This window comes from Notolabrus celidotus, unplaced genomic scaffold (genome assembly GCF_009762535.1).
Source record: "Notolabrus celidotus isolate fNotCel1 unplaced genomic scaffold, fNotCel1.pri scaffold_137_arrow_ctg1, whole genome shotgun sequence".
Classification (NCBI taxonomy): domain Eukaryota; kingdom Metazoa; phylum Chordata; class Actinopteri; order Labriformes; family Labridae; genus Notolabrus; species Notolabrus celidotus.
This window is the reverse complement of record NW_023260015.1, coordinates 119,583-146,292: the sequence shown is the minus strand read 5'-3', so window position 1 is coordinate 146,292 and position 26,710 is coordinate 119,583. Positions and strand designations below refer to the sequence as shown.

Here is a 26,710-nt window from a genome sequence, read left to right as displayed (position 1 = left end):
TCTCTCTTCCCTTTCATACGTCAGCAGCTGTGAGAATGGGTGTGAACAGCATAGCATGACATCCTGGAGCTATAATAACTAATTCACTGCAGAGAGTCAACAAGAGCAGACGGCTGTCATCCATCAGAGCTCAGACACTGTTTCTATCTGGAGTTAGAGGAACTCTTTGACCGTCACTGAGAGGAGAAATGGATCAGAACCTGCTGGACCGAGAGAGATTCTGCTGTTCCATCTGTCAGGATCTACTGAAGGATCCGGTGACTACCTCCTGTGGACACAGCTACTGCATGAACTGTATTAAAAGTCACTGGGATGGAGAGGATGAGAAGAGAGACTACAGCTGTCTTCAGTGCAGACAGACCTTCACACCAAGGCCTGTCCTGGGGATAAACACCATGTTAGCAGATTTAGTGGAGGAGCTGAAGAAGACTGGACTCCAAGCTGCTCCTGCTGATCACTGCTATGCTGGACCTGAAGATGTGGCCTGTGACGTCTGCACCGGGAGAAAACGGAAAGCCGACAACTTCTGTCTGCAGTGTCTGGCCTCTTACTGTGAGGAACACCTCCAGCCTCATCTTGAAGCAGCTCCACTGAAGAAACACAAGCTGGTGGAGCCCTCCAAGAAGCTCCAGGAGAACGTCTGCTCTCGTCATGATGAGGTGATGAAGATGTTCTGTCGCACTGATCAGCAGTCTATCTGTTATCTCTGCTCTGTGGATGAACATAAAGGCCACGACACGGTCTCAGCTGCAACAGAAAGGACTGAGAGGCAGAGAGAGCTGGAGGGGAGTCGACTGAACATCCAGCAGAGAATCCAGGACAGAGAGAAAGATGTGAAGCTGCTTCAACAGGAGGTGGAGGCTATCAACGGCTCCGCTGATAAAGCAGTGGAGCACAGTGAGGAGATGTTCACTGAGCTGATCCGTCTCATGGAGAAAAGACGCTCTGATGTGAAGCAGCAGGTCAGATCCCAGCAGGAAACTGAAGTGAGTCGAGTCAAAGAGCTTCAGGAGAAGCTGGAGCAGGAGATCACTGAGCTGAAGAGGAGAGACGCTGAGCTGCAGAAGCTGGCACACACAGAGGACCACAACCAGTTTCTACAGGACTACCCCTCACTGTCAGGACTACTGCTCCCTGTGATGCCGAGCATATTGTAGGCCCTGCATAGGGACTGGCCCACAAACCCTCTGCATCCCACCTCAATGGGCTCGCACCTTGCTCGCCACCCGTTGCTTCGGCATTGTTCCACCAGCTCGGTGTACTTTGCCCTCTTCCTCTCATTGGCCTCCTCAATGCGGTCCTCCCAGGGCACGGTGAGTTCCAAGAGAATGACCTGCTTGGAGGTTTCCGAGATCAGCACTATGTCTGGCCTTAGCGATGTTCTGGCTACAGTTTCTGGGAACTTCAATTGCTTCCCCAGGTCAACTTTCAGCTCCCAATCCTGCGCCGTTGCGAGGAGGCCAGAGGAGGTGGTCCTGGCAGCTGATTTAGGCTTCTCCCCAGCTCTGACGAAAGAGATTGTTTTCTTCACTGGGCGGAGGCGCTTGCAGTGGTTAATTCCACTGCAGATGGTGTCCGCTATGGCCTTTAGAACTTGGTCGTGGCGCCAGCGGTAGCGCCCCTCGCCCAGGGCTTTTGAACAGCAGCTGAGGATGTGCTCCAGGGTCCCTCTCTTCAGGCACAAAGGGCACGCTGGTGACTCAACCATGCCCCAGGAAAACAAGTTCGATGGGCTTGGCAAAACGTCATAGACAGCCTGGATTAAGAATTTTATTCGGTGGGGCTCAGCTTTCCACAGCTCGGTCCATGAGACTTTGCGCTCCACGGCTTGCTCCCATCTCGTCCAGGCTCCCTGTTGCCGCATACCAACCATCCTGCTTGTTCGCTGATCTTCGACTGCTGCTCTCACCTCCTCTTGGATCAGCGACCTCTTTTCCTTTCCCTGTGCCTTGTTATAGCGAGGTGTTTTGCTGCTACCTAGGCCAGCTCTTCCACGAGCCACTGTGCCCACCAGCACCCTGTGCCTTAGCCGTGCCTCAGCGACATCGACAGCCTCTGCAGCCTTCCACTTCCGTCCCGTCCTGACCTCAATCCCAGCCTGGGAGACTTTTGGGTCGCAGGACTCCCGGTATTGCAGCACCTCTCTAGTACGGGACACCATGAACTCTTCATTCAGGCTGCTGAACGGGAGCTTCAGCTTGTTGTTCTGCCCGTACAGAGCGATGCTGCTCAGGCTCCGTGGTAGTCCGAGCCACTTCCGTAGGAACCTGCTGACCCTCCTCTCAAAGCCCTCCACTGTGGATATTGGGACATCATAGACCAAGAGGGGCCAGAGAATTCGTGGGAGGATGCCATGTTGGTAAATCCAGGCCTTGAACTTGCCAGGCAGCCCGGACTTGTCCACTGCAGTTAGCCAGGCTTCCAGTTCTTGGTTGGTGGCTCGAATGGATGCAGTGTCTCTCAGGCTGCAGTCAAAGACCTTCCCCAGGCTCTTCACAGGCTTCTCGGTGATAGATGGTATCTGAGTACTCCCCAGTGTGAAGTGGAACTTGCTGATGGCTTTCCCCTTCTTCAGCACTAGTGATCTCGACTTCACTGGCTTGAAACTCATGCGAGCCCAGGTGATCACCTCCTCGAGGCCCTTCAGGATCCACCTGCTCCCTGGGACAGATGTAGTGGTCACTGTCAGATCATCCATGAAGGCCCGGATGGGTGGCTGTCGGACTCCAGACTTGGTGAGGGGCCCTCTGCACTGAACCTCTGCGGACTTCACCAGCATGTTCATGGCGAGCGCAAAAAGTATCACTGAGATGGTACACCCAGTGATAATCCCTTCCTGAAGCTTGTGCCATTCTGAGGTTGTTGACCCAGAAGAGACTCTCAGACTGAAACTGTTGTAATAGTCCAAAATGAGGTCCCTAAACTTGCCTGGGATATGATGCCGGTTCAGTGCTTCTTCAACAAGCTTGTGGGGTATAGACCCATAGGCATTTGCTAGGTCCAGCCACAGCACAACCAGGTCCCCCTTGTTCTCCCGGGCTTCCCTGATTAGCTGGGTGACCACACCTGTGTGCTCCAGACACCCCGGTACCTTTGGGATCCCTCCTTTCTGGACCGAGGTATCAATGTAGGAGTTCCTCAGGAGGTAGTCTGTCAGGCGTCTAGCAACAATGCTGAAGAATATCTTCCCTTCGACACTGAGCAACGAGATGGTCCTAAACTGATCGATGTTCTGTGACTCCTCCTCCTTTGGAATCCATACCCCTTCTGCATGCCTCCACTGATGGGCTACCTTGCCCCTCCTCCAGATCACCTTCAGGATGCTCCAGAGCCTGCGGAGTAACTTCGGGCAGTTCTTGTAAACCCTGTAAGGTACCCCGCTCGGCCCTGGGGCTGAGCTTGCTCTTGCTTTCTTGACCACCTCCTGGACCTCCTTCCAGCCGGGCTCCTTCCCATCGAAATCCAGAGTTGGTACAGGTGGATCAATCAAGGATTTGCAGTGACCCAGATCTTTCTCCCTGAATTCATCGCTGAAGGTATCTCTGAGATAGCAGTCGATCTCAGCTTTAGAGCAGGTGAGTTGGCCACTGCGCTTCTGCCCCAGCAGCTGTTTTGTGACCCCAAATGGGTTTGCTATAAAGGCAGCTTGTTTCCTTGCCCTCTCTTTCCTCCTCCTCCTGTGCCACTCTGCTCTCCTCAAGGTAGTGAGCTTCTTGCGGATGATGCTTCGCAGCTCTGCCAGAGGTCCCCTCTCCTCCTCCCTCGCCTCCTTGTACTGCCGCCTCAAGCTCTTGAGTTCCTGCCTGAGCTGGTGGATCTTGCTCGCTCTGTTGTTCATCGTGTAGGGGAGTTTTGCAGCTCTCTTCTCCTCCAGACCGAACCTTTCAGCTGCTAGGCTGATGATGATGGTGGTCATTGTCTGGAGGCGTCGGTCAGCTTGACCCTTGGCTGTTGCTTCCAAGATGGAATCGGTGTCGTCGTCGAACTGCAGCCACTCCTTCTCCTTGTTGGCTTGGGGCCACTTCACCCGGCGATGTTCTGATACTCTGCGTGGGTCTGGTTCCTGCATCACCTGGAGGCTCCGGGCACTGTGGGGTGATTCCGGGCCTGGCTCCTCCTGCGTCTCACCAGGAGTCGTTCCTGTGCGCTGTGACGCTAGCACCTTCTGCACGCATTTCATCTTGGCCTGGTGGATCCTCAGACCATGCCGGTTCTTGCAAACCTTGCCGCATACGCATTCCATAGTCGTTGTCGTATTTCCATCACCATGTGTCGGTTTCCTTAGGTCTGTCCGATTGGGATTCTCATTCTCCCCCCCTCTCGGGAATCCCTGGGGGTATTTTTCCGTAGGTTGATCTGTAGCTTGCTGTGGGTTCTTCCTCTCAGAAGATGCAGGTTGGGCTGCTAACCCTCACTGCCCCGATGCCGTCTTTCCGGGCTGTCCGCTGTCTCTCCAGCTGTCTCCACTCTGTTCTTGGTCGTCAACCAGCCTGTTCCTGGTAGTCACTGGTTGATCCAGGCTAACTCTGGCATATTTACAGAAGTGTTAATTAATATGCATGGTCCTTTTAAATAATAAATAAATAAATAAATAAATAAATAAATAAATAAATAAATGAAATGACTCTTGGTACGCCATTTTACATAAAGACCACTAAACTAATAAAACATTACTAATTATAGTGTTTCCAAAAACAGCTTAGCTATGTGTATATTCTGAGAAGAATAGAAAAACATATTTCACAGTAAAATGATGAGGGAACATCCTCTTTTCTAACATATTTGACATAAAATGTCCAAAAATGCTGTGTCATATTGAGCCCTTCAGCGGCGCTAATCCATCATATTCACATTTTAAGAATAAACACACACAGTTAAGAGTGATTTAAAACAACAGAAGTATCATACAGTCTCTAACAGGAGTTTCATAATTAGCTCACAAGATAAGCTACATCACAAAAACCTGTTTCAACGAGTTTAACCGCCGAGTAGCACGGCTAACACTGTTAGCATAAGTGAACAGCGTTTTCCATTCACATCGTTAGCATTAGCGCTCGCGATATCCGTTAGCATTAGCAGTTAACGGTTTGGAAGTTAAAAAAGGAGGGCGGTTCTTCAGAGACATTTAGAGTCTTCAGACACACATGAGGAGGATCTCTAAGGACTAACTTAAGCTAACTATAACAACTTTAACAGCTCTTTATACCTGAGGTTAATCTGTCACCTGTAGGCCCGACTCTGTAGCTGCAAAGGGAAGATAGGGGCCTAAATAAGGACATTAAAGGTGATTAGCTCACTAAATTTAACTTAATGTCATCATGTTAAATTTACACCCCCAATGAGACGCTGATAAAATACTGATAAAATACATTTTGATAGTTCACTGCATTCAAAACAGTCACAACTCTGTAGTGGAAGTCACTGCATTAAACACAGACACGACTCTGTAGTGGAAGTCACTGCATTAAACACAGACATGACTCTGTAGTGGAAGTCACTGCATTAAAAACAGACATGACTCTGTAGTGGAAGTCACTGCATTAAAAACAGACATGACTCTGTAGTGGAAGTTACTGCATTAAAAACAGACATGACTCTGTAGTGGAAGTCACTGCATTAAAAACAGACATGACTCTGTAGTGGAAGTTACTGCATTAAAAACAGACATGGCAAAGGTAGTGGAAGTTACTGCATTAAAAACAGACATGGCTCTGTAGTGGAAGTCACTGCATTAAAAACAGACATGACAAAGGTAGTGGAAGTCTGTGGTGAGAATCTTCACAGGCAAAGTTAATTTTACAGTCCAGTGTACTCAGAGAATAAAGTCTCATTTTCAGATAATGTTCAGAGCTGAATCAGTAATCAGCTGCTCACTGTAGAAGTTTAAATGTTAATAAATAGTTTGTTTTAATAATCTTATCGAAGACAGCTGTACACAGGTGAGCCTTTAACCTGGACATTAAAGATCTGAGAGTGTCAGCAGACCAGACATTTTTTACCCTGACAATGAGTAACAGAGAGCACACCTGTCCCTGTCGACCTGAGGACTGGATACTATTTATCCAGCTCTGGCTCCACCTGCTGGACTCTAGCAAGATTACAGGTCTGAAGTACTTCACCAAAAAATCCTGATTGAAAACTGATTATGTGGAAAATCATTGAACAAGAGTCTCTGAACAGATTTACTGATGGGATGTGTGAACAAACTGAAGGTTTACATCCTGAATAAACAAACAGGAACAAAGTCTGAACTTCTTGATTTCATTCCAGGGTTTCATAAAAACCTGCTGGACCAAGTTTCAAACTTATACAAGAGAGTGGGAATGACCCACCATGTAGTAATCTCTCATCACACCCACAACAGAACCATGTCTCACACACCCATGCACATCACCAACACACCGAGTCCGATCACAAAAAAAACGTGTAATGCTAAAAAAAAAACCCAACAACCTGGAGGAATTTCTCCAACTAATGAGGTTAATGATCAACAGGTTAGTCACATGACTGGGTATAAAAAGGACACTACAGAGCGGCTGAGTCTCTCAGAAAGAAAGATAGGAAGAGGGTCACCACTCTTTGAGAGAATGCGTGGACCTAGGTGTGCTAAACCATGGTAGAGTAGACTGGCCCTTGGGACGTGGAACATCGCCTCCCTGGTGGGGAAAGAGCCGGAGTTGGTGCGGGAGGTGGAGTGGTACCAGTCAGATAAAGTCAGACATTGCTTCCACTCACTGCAGCAGCTCAGGAAACCAAACTCTTGGAGAGGTGCTGGACTCTCTCTCATTCCAGAGTTGCTCAGGGGGTGAGTTGCCAAGAGGGTCTAGGGATACTAACAAACCCCCGGCTGGGTGCCCTGGTGTTTGGGTTCTCCCCTGGGGAACAAGAGGGTTCACCTCTATGCAACTTCAGGTTGCGAGGAGTACGGCTATGACTGTTATTTGTGTGGACGCACCGAATGGCCTTCTTGGAGTCTCTGGGCGGGGTTCTGGAAGGAATTCCAACTGTGGACTCTGTAGCTCTTCTGGGGGACGACGAAGCCAACATAGGCAATGAAAGAGTCACCTGGAGGGGGGTGACTGGGAGGAACAGCCTGCCTGATCTGAACCCAAGTGGGGCTTTGTTTTTGGACTTCTGTGCTAGCCATGGATTGGCCATAACAAACACCACCAGAGACCAAAGATGGATGATCCACTCTGTAGTCGTGTCATCTGATCTACGGCCGTATATTTTGGACACTCGGGTAAAGAGAGGAGCAGAGCGGTCAGCTGATCCCCATCTGGTGTTGATCTTGTTGACCTTTGGTTGTTGGATTCCGGCCCTTCATCATTAATCCTAATTGAGGTAAAATCATATTAATTGATCATGAGACCACATTGCAAAGGCCAGGCCGCCCAGCAAGCACTGAAACAGATCAACTGAAATGATCCCAAATTAGAAGGCAGAGAAACACCAACAACAACCGGCCCTATAAAACTATTTCAACACCTCAAAAGAAGGTTCAGATTTAACATGAGAGGTCACACCACAATCAATGTTAAAAAAGGAGGGAGGTACCAGCAGTCTCTCTTTGTCCTGGCTCGAGTCCATCTCTAATAATCACTCACTGTACACCAGACCTGACACACCCTTTCCTGTAAAAGCTCCTCTTAATGGAAGAAGTAAAACCTGAACCCCACACAATCAAAGAATCTCTCCACTCCTGCCCTTCATACCTCTGCAGGTAGAAGGATGGGCGTGAACAGCAGAGCGTCTAACACTGAAGACTGGAATCCTCATTGAGCACACAGTCATTGTGAGTCAGAGCTCAGACACTGATTCTGTCCAGAGAGAGAGGAACTCTTTGACCGTCACTGCATTACATGCTTGAAGCATGGGCCGTGTCTTCCTCCCATCAGTGCATAAGTAGATGATGTGACCATACAACAATACTAAAAGTATGCACCAAACAAAACCTGAACACACTGACCAAAACTTCAACAGGGCATGGATGTAGATCAAACCAAGCAAATCCTGCACTTTGACCAACAGCAAAGGCCGGCTGAGCAGCCTTTACTGTCGGCCAAACTGCAGGATTTGCTTCTGCCTCCCGGACCCTGACTGGTAGATGATTCCAAAGGAGAGGGGCCTGATAACTGAAGATCTACCTCCCATATTACTTTCAGAGACTTTAGGTACGACTATATGCTAAATTCTCTGTAGCTCACATTCATACTTGATTCCAGTCTTGATGAAGAATAGACAAAATATTTCAAGAAAATCAAGATTAATTCATCCATCTGAACCCCAACATCATAGGCTCATGGATTGTCCACTGCTTTTAGTGAAGAACAGTAATAGTGTCAATAAGTTCAGTCACAGTGAGCTGATAAAACCATGGAGCACTGGAGGAGGCACTTTGACCATATAAATGTGTTCAGGGCTGGAGGGGGATCATAGATGTGAAATTTAGAGTGAACTGAAATTTGTGAAAAGGAATTACAAAAACTTCCTGTTGAATGGGGAATCATTGAAGTTTGTTGCACTGCCAGGGTGACACCCTTTCATAAAGACTCACAATCTCAACAAGAATGCATCATAAAGGTGTTATGACTGTAGAGGTGTTTCTTTAATGTATTCCGGTTTTGTATGTTATAAATGATTGCATGTTTTGAATTAATAAATAAGAGTTAATGTCCATGGGTCGCCACCTTAACGTGGTGGAGGGATTTGAGTGCCCTAATGATTCTAGGAGCTATGTTGTCTTGGGGCAATTGCCCCTGGTAGGGTCTCCCAAGGCAACCAGGTTCTCGGTGAGGGGATAGACAAAGTGCGGCCCACGGACACCTGATGAAGAAAAACACCACGAACAAGTGTACCCTGTCCAGAGGGCCACCGGAGCCCCACCCTGGAGCCAGGCCTGGGGTTGGGGCCCACAGGCAAGTGCCTGGTGGCCAGGCCTTCACCCATGGGGCCCAGTTGGGCCCAGCCCGAATGGAAGACATGGGTTCATCCTCCCGTGGGCTCACCACCCACGGGGGGAGTCACAGGGGTCAGGTGCAGTGGGGATTGGGCAGCAGCCAAAGGCAAGTGGCTGAAATTAGCTTTCTCTGCAGGGTGTCTGGGCTCAGCCTTAGAGAGAGGGTCAGGAGCTCAGACATCCGGGAGAGGCTCAAAGTAGAACCGCTGCTCCTCCGCATCGAGAGGAGCCAGATGAGGTGGTTCGGGCGTTTGGTCAGGATGCCTCCCGGACGTCTCCCTGGGGAGGTGTTTCGGGCATGTCCGTCTGGGAGGAGGCCACCGGGATGACCCAGGACACGCTGGCAAGATTTTATCTCTCAGCTGGCCTGGGAACGCCTCGGTATCCTCCCAGATGAGCTGGTGGAAGTGGCCGGGAAGAGGAGTGTCTGGGCTTCCCTGCTTAGGACACTGCCCCCGCGACCCGGAGGAAGATAGATGGATGGAGTTAATGTAATGCAGCCAGACTATTCTAGCAAAAACACTGTACTCAAACACAACACAAAGCAGCATCCTATCATGCATTTTCTGCAAAGGAACAGGACATCTTATTGCCAGATGCAGAAGGTTCCCTGAAAAGACAGTGCAATATCGAGTAGAGGTTGTAGAGGTAGAGAAGCTCTGCTCCTGATGTTTAAAACTCGTCATCACTCGAGGAAATGTGAGAACAGAAGCTCATGTGAAAGGTGTTAGAAGAGACATCCGACATGTTTGCATGACGACAAGTTCAAAGAAAGGGATAAAGTTAATCAAAGGTTGACACCTCAAATGGGAGACATCAACTTTAAAGACAAAGCGGACACCAAAGAACACGCTGCAACAGCAACTACAAACAGAGTCATGCAAGAAGGCATGAGCACACAAACTTCTTCAATGGTACCAGTCTGGATCTCATCCACAGTGTATGCACTCTTAGACACACAAAGCAACACAACCTTCATCTTGGAAGAAGTAGCTCAAGACTTCGACATAAACAAAGAGAATGTCTGTTTGCAGCTGTCTATGATGTCTATTGGGTCAACAGTCAGAAGCTGTCAGACACTAAAAAACCTAGAAGTACGAGGAAACAACTTGGAAAAAGGGATCCTGTTGCCACCACTCTTCACATGAGGGTTCATTCAAGCAGAGAGGTCACACATCCCAACTTCTGCTTCAAAGTGGTCTCATCTTAAACAGCTGGCAAAGTAGATTTCAACCCCTGGACTGCAAAGTAGGTCTTCTTAGCGGCTATAATTGTACACAAGCTCTCCTTCCAAGAGAGATCTTGTCTGGTGAAGAAAATTAACCATATAACTGGGAACAAAGTCTGACCTTCTTGTTTTCATTCCAGGGTTTCATAAAAACCTGCTGGACCAAGTTTCAAACTTATACAAGAGAGTGGGAATGACTCACCATGTAGTAATCTCTCATCACACCCACAACAGAACCATGTCTCACACACCCATGCACATCACCAACACACCTACACCTGTAGTCTTAACTCTATTTAAATGTCCTCAAATGGAAGACGGCAAAGACCAGAATGGCAACTTACTAAAACTGAGATTCAACCCTGATTCCCCCAAAAATTAGTCCACAGTATAAATAGTTGAGCACTCCTTTTCAAGACTTGGACTTGTAAAGACCGGGCTGCGTTCACTGTGACAAGATAGACTCAGCCGTTTAACACTGACGTCCATGGAAAGGGACTTCACTCTGATTCAGGATGTTTGCCAAACATAGAAACAGACAATGCCTTTTTCAGGAAGAGATTACATCTTTCAGCAAGACAACACCAAACCACATTATGCAGCAACAGCATGGCTCTGTAGTAGAAGAGTCCAGGTGCTGAACTGGCCTGCCTGCAGTCCTGACTCGTCCCCCATTGAAAACATTTGGAGCATCATGACACAGAGAACACGACACAGCAGACCCTGAACTGTTGAGCAGCTGAAAACCTCTGTCGTATATATTTATGAAACATTACACGCCCTGTCTTTAGTAACAAGCTGCTCTCTGTGGAACGCAGTAAAACCTGAAATCCTGTCCTCTCCCTAAAGGTTCGGGCTCCACCTGATCAAAATATGTCTCTCTTCCCTTTCATACGTCAGCAGCTGAGAGAATGGGTGTGAACAGCATAGATATAAAAACCTCATTCACTGCAGAGAGTCAACAAGAGCAGACCGCTGTCGTCCATCAGAGCTCAGACACTGTTTCTATCTGGAGTTAGAGGAACTCTTTGACCGTCACTGAGAGGAGAAATGGATCACCAGAGAAAGAAACTTAGATGTTCCATCTGTCAGGATCTACTGAAGAGGCCAGTGGCTACCTCCTGTGGACACAGCTACTGCATGAACTGTATTAAAAGTCACTGGGATGGAGAGGATGAGAAGGAAGACTACAGCTGTCCTCAGTGCAGACAGACCTTCACACCAAGGCCTGTCCTGGGGATAAACACCATGTTAGCAGATTTAGTGGAGGACCTGAAGAAGACTGAACTCCTGCAGCTGCTTCAACAGGAGGTGGAGGCTATCAACGGCTCCGCTGATAAAGCAGTGGAGCACAGTGAGGAGATGTTCACTGAGCTGATCTGTCTCATGGAGAAAAGACGCTCTGATGTGAAGCAGCAGGTCAGATCCCAGCAGGAAACTGAAGTGAGTCGAGTCAAAGAGTTTCAGGAGAAGCTGTCACAAACAGAGGACCACAACCAGTTTCTACAGGACTACCCCTCACTGTCAGGACTCAGTGGACCTGCAGACCCATCCAGGATCAAGACCCGTCCTCTGAGGTACTTTGAGGATGTGACAGCGGCTGTGTCAGGAGTCAGAGATAAACTACAGGATGTTCTGAGAGAGGGATGGACAAACATCTCACAGACAGTGACTGAAGTGGATGTTTTACTGTCAGAACCAGAGCCCAAGACCAGAGCTGAGTTCTTAAAATACTCACGTGACATCACACTGGATCCAAACACAGCTAACAAACAGCTGTTATTATCTGATGGGAACAGAAAAGCAACATTTATGGATCATCATCAGTCTTATTCTAGTCACCCAGACAGATTCACTTATAAGTGTCAGGTCCTGAGTGGAGAGGGTCTGACTGGACGTTATTACTGGGAGGTCGAGCGGAGAGGAGGAGTTTATGTAGCAGTCACATACAAGAATATCAGCAGAGCAGGGAGCTTTACTAAATGTTTGTTTGGACACAATGACAAATCTTGGGCTTTAGATTGTAAAAAAACATGTTACAATTTTTTGCACAACGAATTGAAGACTCCTGTCTCAGGTCCTCAGTCCTCCAGAGTAGGAGTGTACCTGGATCACAGAGCAGGTATTCTGTCCTTCTACAGCGTCTCTGAAACCATGACTCTCCTCCACAGAGTCCAGACCACATTCACTCAGCCTCTACATGCTGGACTCAGGATTTATTCTTCTGGATCCTCAGCTGAGTTTGTAAACTGAAGTAGACTGAATTCATTTCAGGGACAGTGGGTTCAGTTTTGTGTTTTAACTCTTCCACTTGTTTTGTCTTCCTGTTTGTTGCTGAGAGCTGATTGTTGTGGCATTTCCTCGCCTGTCAATCAAACATGTGGGCGGGACTTTGACGTCTTAATATCTGTTGTGTTGTTTTGAGTTTTGCTTCTGATTATGCGATGCTAAATTTAACTTTATGCTATTACGTAATGTCCAGTAAAAAGAGGAAGTATAATAAGACTACAACTTTTCAGTCACTGTTTTTCTTTTCCATTGAATCCCTCATTGAGATTTATTTGTGGTTGAAATGATCTTTTCTGTGTATTTGGGGGTAAAGTAGCTCAAACAGAATTGAAACTTCTTCTTCTACTTTCATTTATCAGATATATTTTGTTGTCACCACTTCATGTAAAGAAATCTGTAATCACATGGACTTTGATTTGTTTGCCTGAGCACATGTTGCTGTTTTAATGAGGCACTAAGAGGTTTAATGAGACTGTAAATATCCTGATCTTAATCAATAAAAAGATGACACACAGACTTTGTGGTCAAACTAACTGATTGTGTGGAAAATCATTGAACAAGAGTCTCTGAACAGATTTACTGATGGGATGTGTGAACAAACTGAAGGTTTACATCCTGAATAAACAAACAGGAACAAAGTCTGAACTTCTTGATTTCATTCCAGGGTTTCATAAAAACCTGCTGGACCAAGTTTCAAACTTATACAAGAGAGTGGGAATGACCCACCATGTAGTAATCTCTCATCACACCCACAACAGAACCATGTCTCACACACCCATGCACATCACCAACACACCTACACCTGTAGTCTTAACTTTATTTAAATGTCCTCAAATGGAAGACGCCAAAGACCAGAATGGGAACTTACTCAAACTGAGATTCAACCCTGATTCCCCCAAAAAGTTAGTCCACAGTATGAAATGTAGAGCACTCCTTTTCAAGACTTGGACTTGTAAAGACCGGGCTGCGTTCACTGGGTCTCATTCATGAAACGTGAGCAGCACGAATTTGTGTGTAAATCTGGTGCAGCAGAAATTTATGCAGATTTCTGCATTCATCAATCTTTTATTAGCGCTGATCTATGAGTAACTGCTCACAAAATCTACACCTGCTCCCGACTGTGTGTAGAACTTGTGTAAATGTAGGAATACACATTATACTGCTTTCACTGTCAGAAATTACAATTTAAATACGTACTGCTCTCTGTTATGTACACAATACGCAGATGCCTTTGAGACACGTAATTTAAATATGACAAAATATTAAAAATATATATATAACATATTTTCAAGATAAGATAAGATAAGATTAGATATACTTTATTGGTCACCCATTGGGGGAAATTCTTTTGTTACAGCAGCTTACAACACGGGACAGGGGAAAACAACAATGTACTAACATAGTTAAAGAAATATAATAACAATAATAAGAGCAATGATAAAGGTAAAATAAAATAAAATAAAATAAAATAGAATAAAATAAAATAAAATAGAATAAAATAGAATAGAATAAAATAGAATAAAATAGAATAAAATAAAATAAAATAGAATAAAATAGAATAAAATAAAATAAAATAGAATAAAATAAAATAAAATAAAAAAGAATAAAATAGAATAAAATAAAATAGAATAAAATACAATAAAATACAATAAAATACAATAAAATAGAATAAAATAAAATAAAATAAAAAATATATATATATATATATATATATGACAATTATTACAGATGTATATACACTATGTACACTTCTATCTGATAAATAGATAGTAAGGTAAGTTATTGCACGGATAAAATTGCACCAGGTTATTTAAACGAACATACACAGTATGAAGAGCAGTGCGATTCAGATTCAAGAGTTATTTTTGAATGTGCCAAGTCACATAGTAACTGCAAATAATTTACAACAAATAAGTTGTCAGTTAAAGATTTGAGATCTAGATTAGGTTTATATAGAAGGTGAACTACTTGTTAAAAACCACACAGACTAACTGGAGCCTAATCTGACGAGGCCAACTAAAAGAAGCCACGCCATAGACCCGCATATTTGCAGGAGCTCTCCGTGCTGAGATTCGTAGCCACAGGGCCTTCCAGTGGGAGATGGCAGATAGATCTGGAATCATCAATGAGCCACATTTTACCGGCAGTACATGCCGGCATTATTGAATTAAGGCCGGAGTACATTCAATTCCCCCGATGGCTCACAACGGCAAATCGAGGTAAAGCGGGGTTTAGCGCGCTGGCCAACATACCAAATGTCATCGGTGCCATAGACTGCACACACATACGCATCAAGGCTCCATCTGATGATGCATTTGCATACATAAACCGGAAAAACTTTCATTCCGTGAATGTGATGCAAACTGTGTGTTGCTCAACGTTGTGGCTCAGTGGCCCGGTGGGACGCATGACAGCTTCATACTGCACCTGTTTGGAGAATGGAGCTGTGAGAGACGGCTGGCTTGTCAGTAAGAATGTAGTCTTCTATACAAATGCATGTGTTCTATATGTAGAGACTTAACATTTTATATCCATAGAAAATAAAACGTGCTTCCTACATTCCACTTCGCCCAAAATCCTTTCAATCTCCGCCTCGGAGAAGTTCTTTTGTCGCTCTCTATCCTTCTCTCCTTGCGCCATGATTGCAGGGCAGGCCGACCAGATGCACAGGTCTGTGTCCTTATATGGTGTTCATTTGTATTCATGGGCGGGGATTTATGCTGATTGATGATCACCGGGAGCGTGCTGTCAGTTTACGATGGGTTGGCATTCATGATCTTACACACGTGTTTACGTTCAAATCTGAGTTTCCCCGCGCCGTTCATGAATCCGGAGTGGAGTTTTAGTAGCGTGAGCTTTTATGTGCAAATCTAGACACAGATTTACTCACGTTTCATGAATGAGACCCACTGTGTGCTTCTGAATACGCAGAAAAAAACATGCACACAAAATGCACCAAAGAAGGGAGTTGAGAGCCGCTGCACCAGTGCGTGCCGCCTTCTTGCGTGAGTACAGCTCTCAGCTAAGGCTAAGAATTAGGAACATCTTTTCAAGACAAGCGGCCAACAAGGTGTTTTATTCTGGCACCAACAACAAACAGCTCTACAAAACTATTTCAACACCTCAAAAGAAGGTTCAGATTAAACATGAGAGGTCACACCACAATCAATGTTAAAAAAGGAGGGAGGTACCAGTAGTCTCTCTTTGTCCTGGCTCGAGTCCATCTCTAATAATCGCTCACTGTACAACAGACCTGACACACCCTTTCCTGTAAAAGCTCCTCTTAATGGAAGAAGTAAAACCTGAACCCCACCCAATCAAAGAATCTCTCCACTCCTCCCCTTCATACCTCTGCAGGTAGAAGGATGGGCGTGAACACAGCAGAGTGTCTAACACTGAAGACTGGAATCCTCATTCAGCACACAGTCATTGTGAGTCAGAGCTCAGACACTGATTCTGTCCAGAGAGAGAGGAACTCTTTGACCGTCACTGAGAGGAGAAATGGATCAGAACCTGCTGGACCGAGAGAGATTCTGCTGTTCCATCTGTCTGGATCTGCTGAAGGATCCTGTAGCTGTTCCCTGTGGACACAGCTACTGCATGAACTGTATTAAAAGTCACTGGGATGGAGAGGATGAGAAGAGAGTCTACAGCTGTCCTCAGTGCAGACAGGTCTTTACACCGAGGCCTGTCCTGGGGAAAAACACCATGTTAGCAGATTTAGTGGAGGAGCTGAAGAAGACTGGACTCCAAGCTGCTCCTGCTGATCACTGCTATGCTGGACCTGAAGATGTGGCCTGTGACGTCTGCACCGGGAGGAAACTGAGAGCCAGTAAGTCCTGTCTGCAGTGTCTGGCTTCTTACTGTGAGAAACACCTCCAGCCTCATTTTGAAGCAGCTCCATTTAAGAAACACAAGCTGGGGGAGCCCTCCAAGAAGCTCCAGGAGAACATCTGCTCTCGTCATGATGAGGTGATGAAGATGTTCTGCCGTACTGATCAGCAGTCTATCTGTTATCTCTGTTTAATGGACGAACATAAAGGCCACGACACGGTCTCAGCTGCAGCAGAAAGGACTGAGAGGCAGAGAGAGCTGGAGGGGAGTCGACTGAACATCCAGCAGAGAATCCAGGACAGAGAGAAAGATGTGAAGCTGCTTCAACAGGAGGTGGAGGCTATCAACGGCTCCGCTGATAAAGCAGTGGAGCACAGTGAGGAGATGTTCACTGAGCTGATCCGTCTCATGGAGAAAAGACGCTCTGATGTGAAGCAGCAGGTCAGATCCCAGCAGGAAACTGAAGTGAGTCGAGTCAAAGAGTTTCAGGAGAAGCTGGAGCAGGAGATCACTGAGCTGAAGAGGAGAGACGCTGAGCTGCAGAAGCTGGCACACACAGAGGACCACAACCAGTTTCTACAGGACTACCCCTCACTGTCAGGACTCAGTGGACCTGCAGACTCATCCAGGATCAAGACCCATCCTCTGAGGTACTTTGAGGATGTGACAGCGGCTGTGTCAGGAGTCAGAGATAAACTACAGGACGTTCTGAGAGAGGGATGGACAAACATCTCACAGACAGGGACTGAAGTGGATATTTTACTTTCACAACCAAGACCAGAACCAGAGCCCAAGACCAGAGCTGAGTTCTTAAAATACTCATGTGACATCACACTGGATCCAAACACAGCATACACAGAGCTGTTATTATCTGATGGGAACAGAAAAGCAACATTTATGTTTAAACATCAGTATTATTCTCGTCACCCAGACAGATTCACTGATTATGAACAGGTCCTGAGTGGAGAGGGTCTGACTGGACGTTGTTACTGGGAGGTGGAGTGGAGAGGAGGAGTTTCTGTAGCAGTCGCATACAAGAATATCAGCAGAGCAGGGGACTCTGAATGTTTGTTTGGACGCAATGACAAATCTTGGTCTTTAAATTGTTCCAACAGATATAACTTCTGGTCCAACAATGTGCAGACTCCTGTCTCAGGTCCTCAGTCCTCCAGAGTAGGAGTGTACCTGGATCACAGAGCAGGTATTCTGTCCTTCTACAGCGTCTCTAAAACCATGACTCTCCTCCACAGAGTCCAGACCACATTCACTCAGCCTCTACATGCTGGACTCAGTGTTTTTTTGGGATCAGCTGAGTTGTGTAAACTGAAGTAGACTGAAGTCATTTCAGGGACAGTGGGTTCAGTTTTGTGTTTTAACTCTTGGACTTGATTTGTCTTCCTGTTTGTTGCTGAGAGCTGATTGGTGTCAGCTGTCAATCAATCGTGGTGGGCGGGACTTTGACATCTTCTCCTTTGTTGTGTAAATATTTGAGTTTGTTGAATTAACACTCCTTCCTGTGTCTGTTTAACCGTGGAGGCTTTCACTGAACTGACATTTCTCTGCATGAAAACATCAACTCGTCTCTGCTGTAAATGTTGGTTCATCATTAGTATTGATGCATTTATATGCTGTTGTGTATAAAAAACAACATTTGTTCTCATCACTCTTTTCATTTGTAGGAAATCTATAATCATGTTTACAGAAATTTGTTTGCAGAATTAATTTTGTTTCAAATAAAAACAAAGTTTCAAAATCACTTTTCTCCTGTTTTTCACTTGTGCCCTGAACGCAGCATCACAACAGCTGACATGAGAACAGTGAAGATGAGGGGAAGTTAATACAGAAGGTGATTAAAGACACTGATTTGTGTGAGACATAAGCGCCCTCTGCTGGGCAGAGATGAAGGGTGAGCTACATGTGTTGATTTGTAAAACCTTTGCCAAATTACCTTCAACTAGATTAGATTAGATCTGATTATATTAGAATAGAATAGATTAGATTTACTTTGTTGATCCCCCATTGGGTGAAATTATTTTGTTCCAGCAGCTGACGCTAAAAATGATAAAGGTGAAAAATAGGATAAAAATGAACAAAATAAAATAAAGCAAATATTACAGATATACACTGGCCATGATTACATGATGTTTTTTAATTCAGAATTAAATAATTCTGAATTAAAGTATTCTCCTTCGCGTTTACATGGAAAACACGTTTAATCATATTTATTCAATTCCTCTTAAAGGGATAGTTCAGTGTTTTTGAAGTGGGGTTGTATGAGTTACAGTACACTAGTGCTCCTGGTAGCCACAATGAGTGCCGGTGAGCTCTTCCCCTTTAAGGAGAACATTCCCAGAGGACCGGCAGGTAAGCTAGGCTACAATTCTCTGCAGACGGGGTCGCCTATTTCACATGATTTCACTAAAGTTAAGAAAATATGTTCCAGGCACTCATCACGGTGCAAATGCATGCACCAGTAGAAAAAACATGGAGCTCTTCAGTTTGCTGTCAGTCTTTGTTTTGGGACTATTTTCAGACGCACCTCTCAGACCGGTGTTCTTCCGCTGCATGAGCACGGATACACATGAACGACAGCCAAGTAAAACAAAGTATCTACTGGTCTAAGTCTTAGACCAGTAGATACTTTACTGGAGCAGTTCTCAAAGTGGCACTGTCGGGGCCATAATGTTGATTTTCTGTCTTATTCGTTAGTCATGATTATTTCCTTTTTTATTGCTGACTTCATTTCCAGTTTTGGGTTCATGGGTGTGGTTTACCTTTTATCTACCTGTTATTTATCAGTTGGGGGCGGGAGGTACACACACAGAGGGGGAGTGGGGTTGAGTATTTTTTTTGTTGACCGCCACCTTCATCGTCATTTTCATCGTTTATTTCGATCTTTTGGGGGATTTGGGGGAATAGAAAACTTACTTTGAACTTTTTTTTATTATATTTTTTTATTATATTTATTTGTAAAGGGACCATGTACAATATTTAACATAAATGTCACCATCTGATGCATTGTACCAGAGTTAGCTTAAAGCTAATTTACATCTGCAGTCCCTTGGCAGGTCACAATTAAAACATCACATTGTTAAAATGCAAACAAACAAACAAACAAACAATCCTGTATATCAAGTTAAAAGTATTAAATCAGTGGTTGCAGTGTTGAGTGTCCTTTAGCAGACTTTTCAGTCTGGTTTTGAAGCTGCTGAGAGATTCACAGTTCTTAATATCCTCCGGTGTTCCACTGAGTTTTGGCTTTCACAGAAAAGCTGACGGCCCAAAGGCAGAATGGTGAAAGGGTACATTACAATTTCTAAATGAAGATATTCTTGTGGATTTAATGGAGTCCACTGAGTGAAAGTTGATAAACTGACGCAGTGGAGGCGGGGCCAAGCCAGTTAAAATCTTATACACAAGACACAAATATGAATACAATTTAAAATTCTCTTTGATTTAATGGCAAGACGCGTCGCAAGCACAACCCCATTTAGTCTCTGCGGCACATTACAAGCTGAGCCGCTTCAGGCACTTTGCCAGCTGTAAGGACAGCTAACGTTAGCATTAGCATCGTGAACCATCCTCTCCTCCACGGTAAGCTCTGCGAACTCTTTATCACGTGTGGTTTCATTGTCAGTAAAAGCCGAAGTGGGCCCAGACTTTAGATTTGAAATTCGACGGTGCATCTTTCAGGTGTTTTTCCTCTGCTGTTTGTTAATCCTCCACCTTGCATCATTTTCTTCTTCTTTCTTTTCAAAGAGTACTCTCTACCGCAGCACCCACTCTTCTTCATGCTAAGCGCCATCATGTGGAGGCTTGAAGTAGTGACTCTGTAAATCCAAATTGTAGCAGGCTTTTGTGAGAGAATCTGTTTAGAACGGCTGTATGGTTATTGTTTAAATATATTATATCGTAGTATCCATACTTTGGCACACCTCTATTCTGAGGCCTTCCGAGCGTCTCCCACCAGACGAAATCCCTCTTAACACACCCCACACCCACAGGAACATCACACACCATGTCGTTTGCAAACATCAGACAATCAGGCCTTTGCTGGCGTCGATCTTAAGGAGGAGATCGGGACAAAAACCAGCCCGATTATCCTGTAGTGTGTACCCGCCTTTACTGTCCGTCTCTCTGAGGTCTCAAGTGTGGCCTCCAGTACACCAGCGCCTCTTCTACAGAGGATCAATATAGTTTTACAATATTTAAAGCTGTATATTGTAATGACTTTATACTTCAAGTGTTGGGAGCAAAGTGTAAGAGTCCCATGTCCGTCTGCTTTTATTGCACACAGTAAGAGATGTTATGAGTCACAAGAACTGGATATCCAGACTTCCTGTTTGGCAAGTTACGGCCGTATTACAGGAAGTAATGCTGTCCAATCCAATGCTGCCAAATGAACATGGACTCACTCACGTGGCCACGATAGGGTGATGATTCAGTGACGTGTATGAAAAGCTGTGCAATCTTTGGTGAAACCAGAACTTGTTCAAGAGCATGATACAACAAACACACCCGGTCTTTCGTCTCCAACAGACTCTGAGTCATCCCTCTCTTGATTTGAGTCTGAGAACCTCTCTCAGTTCAGAAGCTGTTTCCATCTGGAGTTAGAGGAACTCTTTGACCGTCACTGAGAGGAGAAATGGATCAGAACCAGCTGAACCGAGAGAAACTCAGCTGCACCATCTGTCAGGATCTGCTGAAGGATCCGGTGACTACCTCCTGTGGACACAGCTACTGCATGAACTGTATTAAAACCCACTGGGATGGAGAGGATGAGAAGAGAGACTACAGCTGTCCTCAGTGCAGACAGGTCTTCACACGAGGCCTGTCCTGGAGAGAAACACCATGTTAGCAGATTTAGTGGAGGAGCTGACACTGATTGTTGGTCAGGTTGCTCCTTACGTTGTTGCTCATGATCACCACTATGTTGGACCTGAAGCTGTTGGAGGAGGCGCCTGTGATGATTGCTCCTGTGAGGATTGCTCCTGTGAGGATTGCTCCTGTGAGGATTGCTCCTGTGAGGATTGCTTCTGTGAGGATTGCGGTGAATGCTGTGTCGGTTTACTGTCTTGCTTTTTCTGTTGCTTTGATTGTTCTGACTGAGCGCTCAGAGAGAGACAGAGAGAGAGAGAGAGAGAGAGAGAGAGAGAGAGAGAGAGAGAGAGAGAGAGAGAGAGAGAGAGAGTGGACTACGAACCACAAGGAGAGCTGGAGGAGCAACTACATTTGACAAATATCAAACAGAGGAGTGAGCTTTACTGTGGAATGTTTGAGACTTGAATGAAATGTTTGAAACTTCTCTTAGTGCTTTTTTTTATTTAAACCTAGAAGTGAAAGTTTTGTGTGAAAGAAGACGACAACTTTTCCATTGAATCCCTCATTGAGATTTATTTGTGGTTGAAATGATCTTTTCTGTGTATTTGGGGGTAAAGTAGCTCAAACAGAATTGAAACTTCTTCTTCTACTTTCATTTATCAGATATATTTTGTTGTCACCACTTCATGTAAAGAAATCTGTAATCACATGGACTTTGATTTGTTTGTCTGAGCACATGTTGCTGTTTTAATGAGGCACTAAGAGGTTTAATGAGACTGTAAATATCCTGATCTTAATCAATAAAAAGATGACACACAGACTTTGTGGTCAAACTAACTGATTGTGTGGAAAATCATTGAACAAGAGTCTCTGAACAGATTTACTGATGGGATGTGTGAACAAACTGAAGGTTTACATCCTGAATAAACAAACAGGAACAAAGTCTGAACTTCTTGATTTAGAACTAAAGCAAACAGAACCAGAACCAACTCGAGCAAACAGAACCAGAACCAACTCGAGCAAACAGAACCAGAACAAACTCGAGCAAACAGAACCAGAACAAACTCGAGCAAACAGAACCAGAACCAACTCGAGCAAACAGAACCATCACCAAACTCGAGCAAACAGAACCAGAACAAACTCGAGCAAACAGAACCAGAACCAACTCGAGCAAACAGAACCATCACCAAACTCGAGCAAACAGAACCAGAACCAACTCGACCAAACAGAACCAGAACAAACTCGAGCAAACAGAACCAGAACAAACTCGAGCAAACAGAACCAGAACAAACTTGAGCAAACAGAACCAGAACCAACTCGAGCAAACAGAACCAGAACCAAACTCAAGCAAACAGAACCAGAACCAAACTCAAGCAAACATTATGAATGTCCTCAGCTTGGCATTGAGAAAAATCAGATGCCTCAGCTTGGATGGTCTGATCCGGTTTCTCCTCTCAGTGAGTATTTGCCCGGTCTTTGAGAAGAACCCTAACCCTAACCCTCTCAGAAGGAATAGATGAAGCCACGATACACAGCCTCCCCTCCATCACCTGTATCCTATATCCTCACATGTGATTGGCCGCATGGCCGCCATGCTGACCAATCAAAACAAAGTCCTGCTGTGAGCAGAGCTGGGGCTGAGCACTGAGAGAGCTAAGCAGGGAAAGGAACAAACTGGGAGCCGGCTCTCTCTCTGGATGTGAGCCGGCTCTTCTGATCCACTATAAAGCATCGACTCTCAGAGCCGCAGCTTCTGATCATGACACATCACTAATGTGTTTAATCTGTGTTACAATTATGAGGGGGTCCTTGGACAAGTTTCTCAGCTGTAAGGGGTCCCTGGCTCCAAAAAGTTTGAGAACCCCTGGTCTAGACCACTCTATGTTAAATTATGAACAAAGACCCAGATATTGTGAATAGAGCAACTGTAGTGACTCAATTTCCCTCCGTGGGATAAATGAAGTATTTCTGATTCTGATTCTGAAAAGGGTTCAACAATGAGCCAGTTACAGATGAACTGGAGGCAGTGTTGTAGTACTCGAGTCCAGGACGCTGACTCAAGTCCAACTTGAGCCCTGATTTGCAGCATCCGGCAACAATAGAAGTCTTGTGTATCTGATCCGGAGGACTCCGACCTGCCGGATCAGATATGCAGCCTGAAGGCAATGGAGCGGATCCAGAGGAAGTTAACACATTGACTAGAATAGAAATCAGATCCGGAGCTGTGACGGATCGGAGATGGATCAGGTTTGGCTGTTAGACATGTGGACCTCAGTTGTTGCTGATTTATGTCTTTAAATCTGAGCGAAGACACTTCAGAAAGGAGACAGAGCAGTCAGGAAATACACTGAAAGAGTGTCAGGGGAACGTTGGAGTCAGATGCAGCAGAGGTTGATTCTTGCAGAGAAGACTGAAAAGTATTGTTCTTACAGTGAATCATATCGTTCAGTCACTTTGTCCACGCCTAAAGGTTTACAAAGACCCTGAAAAGGTGCATCTGACTCATGTTGTTATCAACACTAATCACACACGTCCTCCTGAAAGTGAGAACATCCCACTGGCACATTCTGCACATATTACAACAGCATGGCTCTGTAGTAGAAGGGTCCAGGTGCTGAACTGGCCTGCCTGCAGTCCTGACTCGTCCCCCATTGGAAACATTTGGAGCATCATGAAACTAAGAACTCCTCCAACAGCGTATTTCAGTGGAGGGTGGATTAATGAGTTCACCTTTGCACGCTTGTTGGTGAATGATTTATCTAAACAAAGTGATATAACCTGGTGTGAATGTTGTACTTTGTTCCATATCTGTGCAGTTATTTGATTTTATAACACTTAAAGCCGTATATTGTAATTACTTTGTGCTCGTAAAGGCCGAACTCAGGACAAGAGTTGGATCAGCAGGTCTTTAAGAGGCCTTGAGGATCTGCATGCAAGAAGAACGATTACAAAGCTGAACAATGTGTTTCAAACATGACACACTGATGTGTTTCTCTTCTTTTAAATAACTGGAAAATGTGACAAAGAGAATAAAATGTAACGCCTGATTGTTGGGAGCAAAGTGTAAGAGTCCCATGTCCATCTACTTGTATTGCATACAGTAAGAGACGTTAAACACACCCTGACTTTTACCACTCTGCATCTTTCCTCTGCAGTGAACTCTGATCCATCCCTCCCCTTCATTTTACAAAGCAGACTCTGAGAAGCTGAAAGTCCTCATTCACTGCAGAGAGTCAACAAGAGCAGACGGCTGTCGTCCATCAGAGCTCAGACACTGTTTCTATCTGGAGTTAGAGGAACTCTTTGACCGTCACTGAGAGGAGAAATGGATCAGAACCAGCTGGACCAAGAGAGATTCTGCTGTTCCATCTGTCTGGATCTGCTGAAGGATCCAGTGACTACCTCCTGTGGACACAGCTACTGCATGAACTGTATTAAAAGTCACTGGGATGGAGAGGATGAGAAGAGAGTCTACAGCTGTCCTCAGTGCAGACAGACCTTCACACTTAGGCCTGTCCTGAGGAAAAACACCATGTTAGCAGATTTAGTGGAGGAGCTGAAGAAGACTGGACTCCAAGCTGCTCCTGCTGATCACTGCTATGCTGGACCTGAAGATGTGGCCTGTGACGTCTGCACCGGGAGGAAACTGAGAGCCAGTAAGTCCTGTCTGCAGTGTCTGATCTCATTTTGTGACAAACACCTCCAGGCTCATCTTGAATCTCCGGCTTATAAGAAACACAAGCTGGTGGAGCCCTCCAAGAAGCTCCAGGAGAAGGTCTGCTCTCGTCATGATGAGGTGATGAAGATATTCTGTCGTACTGATCAGCAGTCTATCTGTTATCTCTGTTCTGTGGACGAACATAAAGGCCACGACACGGTCTCAGCTGCAGCAGAAAGGACTGAGAGGCAGAGAGAGCTGGAGGGGAGTCGACTGAACATCCAGCAGAGAATCCAGGACAGAGAGAAAGATGTGAAGCTGCTTCAACAGGAGGTGGAGGCTATCAACGGCTCCGCTGATAAAGCAGTGGAGCACAGTGAGGAGATGTTCACTGAGCTGATCCGTCTCATGAAGAAAAGACGCTCTGATGTGAAGCAGCAGGTCAGATCCCAGCAGGAAACTGAAGTGAGTCGAGTCAAAGAGTTTCAGGAGAAGCTGGAGCAGGAGATCACTGAGCTGAAGAGGAGAGACGCTGAGCTGCAGAAGCTGGCACACACAGAGGACCACAACCAGTTTCTACAGGACTACCCCTCACTGTCAGGACTCAGTGGATCTACACACTCATCCAGGATCAAGACCCGTCCTCTGAGGTACTTTGAGGATGTGACAGCGGCTGTGTCAGGAGTCAGAGATATACTACAGGATGTTCTGAGAGAGGGATGGACAAACATCTCACAGACAGGGACTGAAGTGGATGTTTTACTGTCAGATCCAGAACCAGAGCCCATGACCAGAGCTGAGTTCTTAAAATACTCACGTGACATCACACTGGATCCAAACACAGCAAACACAGAGCTGTTATTATCTGATGGGAACAGAAAAGCAACATTTATGAGACAACCTCAGTCTTATTCTAGTCACGCAGACAGATTCACTGATGATCCTCAGGTCCTGAGTGGAGAGGGTCTCACTGGACGTTGTTACTGGGAGGTGGAGCGGAGAGGAAGAGTTTCTGTAGCAGTCGCATACAAGAATATCAGCAGAGCAGGGAACTCTACTGAATGTGTGTTTGGACGCAATGACAAATCTTGGGCTTTAGATTGTTTCCTCAACAGATATAACTTCATGTTCAACAATGTGGAGACTCCTGTCTCAGGTCCTCAGTCCTCCAGAGTAGGAGTGTACCTGGATCACAGAGCAGGTATTCTGTCCTTCTACAGCGTCTCTAAAACCATGACTCTCCTCCACAGAGTCCAGACCACATTCACTCAGCCTCTACATGCTGGCCTCAGGATTTATCGCTCTGTATTTGGTTTATTTGATGGATTCTCAGTTGAGTTTTGTAAACTGAAGTAGACTGAAGTCATTTCAGGGACAGTGGGTTCAGTTTTGTGTTTTATCTCTTCCACTTGTTTTGTCTTCCTGTTTGTTGCTGAGAGCTGATTGTTGTTGCATTTTCTCGCCTGTCAATCAAACATGTGGGCGGGACTTTGACGTCTTAATATCTGTTGTGTTGTTTTGAGTTTTGCTTCTGATTATGCGATGCTAAATTTAACTTTATGCTATAATGTAATGTCCAGTAAAAAGAGGAAGTATAATAAGACTACAACTTTTCAGTCACTGTTCTTCTTTTCCATTGAATCCCTCATTGAGATTTATTTGTGGTTGAAATGATCTTTTCTGTGTATTTGGGGGTAAAGTAGCTCAAACAGAATTGAAACTTCTTCTTCTACTTTCATTTATCAGATATATTTTGTTGTCACCACTTCATGTAAAGAAATCTGTAATCACATGGACTTTGATTTGTTTGTCTGAGCACATGTTGCTGTTTTAATGAGGCACTAAGAGGTTTAATGAGACTGTAAATATCCTGATCTTAATCAATAAAAAGATGACACACAGACTTTGTGGTCAAACTAAC

General features: G+C 45.2%; 3 protein-coding genes across 3 annotated transcripts; all 3 read left to right on the top strand.

The window, feature by feature from the left end:
* The first annotated feature begins 156 nt into the window (after positions 1-156).
* Positions 157-13,009, top strand: LOC117808673 (tripartite motif-containing protein 16-like). Its single transcript, XM_034678361.1, has 2 exons — positions 157-1,082; positions 11,676-13,009. Exons 1-2 carry the CDS (start codon positions 189-191, stop codon positions 12,438-12,440), a joined length of 1,659 nt encoding a protein of 552 aa, XP_034534252.1. The 5' UTR covers positions 157-188; the 3' UTR covers positions 12,441-13,009.
* A 2,959-nt stretch (positions 13,010-15,968) lies between these two features.
* Positions 15,969-17,991, top strand: LOC117808677 (tripartite motif-containing protein 16-like). The gene has a single exon (XM_034678366.1). The coding sequence runs from the start codon at positions 15,978-15,980 to the stop codon at positions 17,640-17,642; it is 1,665 nt and encodes a 554-aa protein (XP_034534257.1). The 5' UTR covers positions 15,969-15,977; the 3' UTR covers positions 17,643-17,991.
* A 6,352-nt stretch (positions 17,992-24,343) lies between these two features.
* Positions 24,344-26,710, top strand: LOC117808667 (tripartite motif-containing protein 16-like). Its single transcript, XM_034678357.1, has one exon. It carries the CDS (start codon positions 24,457-24,459, stop codon positions 26,143-26,145), a length of 1,689 nt encoding a protein of 562 aa, XP_034534248.1. The 5' UTR covers positions 24,344-24,456; the 3' UTR covers positions 26,146-26,710.

Coding starts and splice junctions, on each gene's coding strand:
- LOC117808673 (XM_034678361.1), top strand. CDS start 189: ATGGATCAGAACCTGCTGGACCGAGAGAGATTCTGCTGTTCCATCTGT. Junction 1,083..11,675: donor AGAAGCTGGCACACACAGAG/GACCACAACCAG, acceptor TCACAAACAGAG/GACCACAACCAGTTTCTACA.
- LOC117808677 (XM_034678366.1), top strand. CDS start 15,978: ATGGATCAGAACCTGCTGGACCGAGAGAGATTCTGCTGTTCCATCTGT.
- LOC117808667 (XM_034678357.1), top strand. CDS start 24,457: ATGGATCAGAACCAGCTGGACCAAGAGAGATTCTGCTGTTCCATCTGT.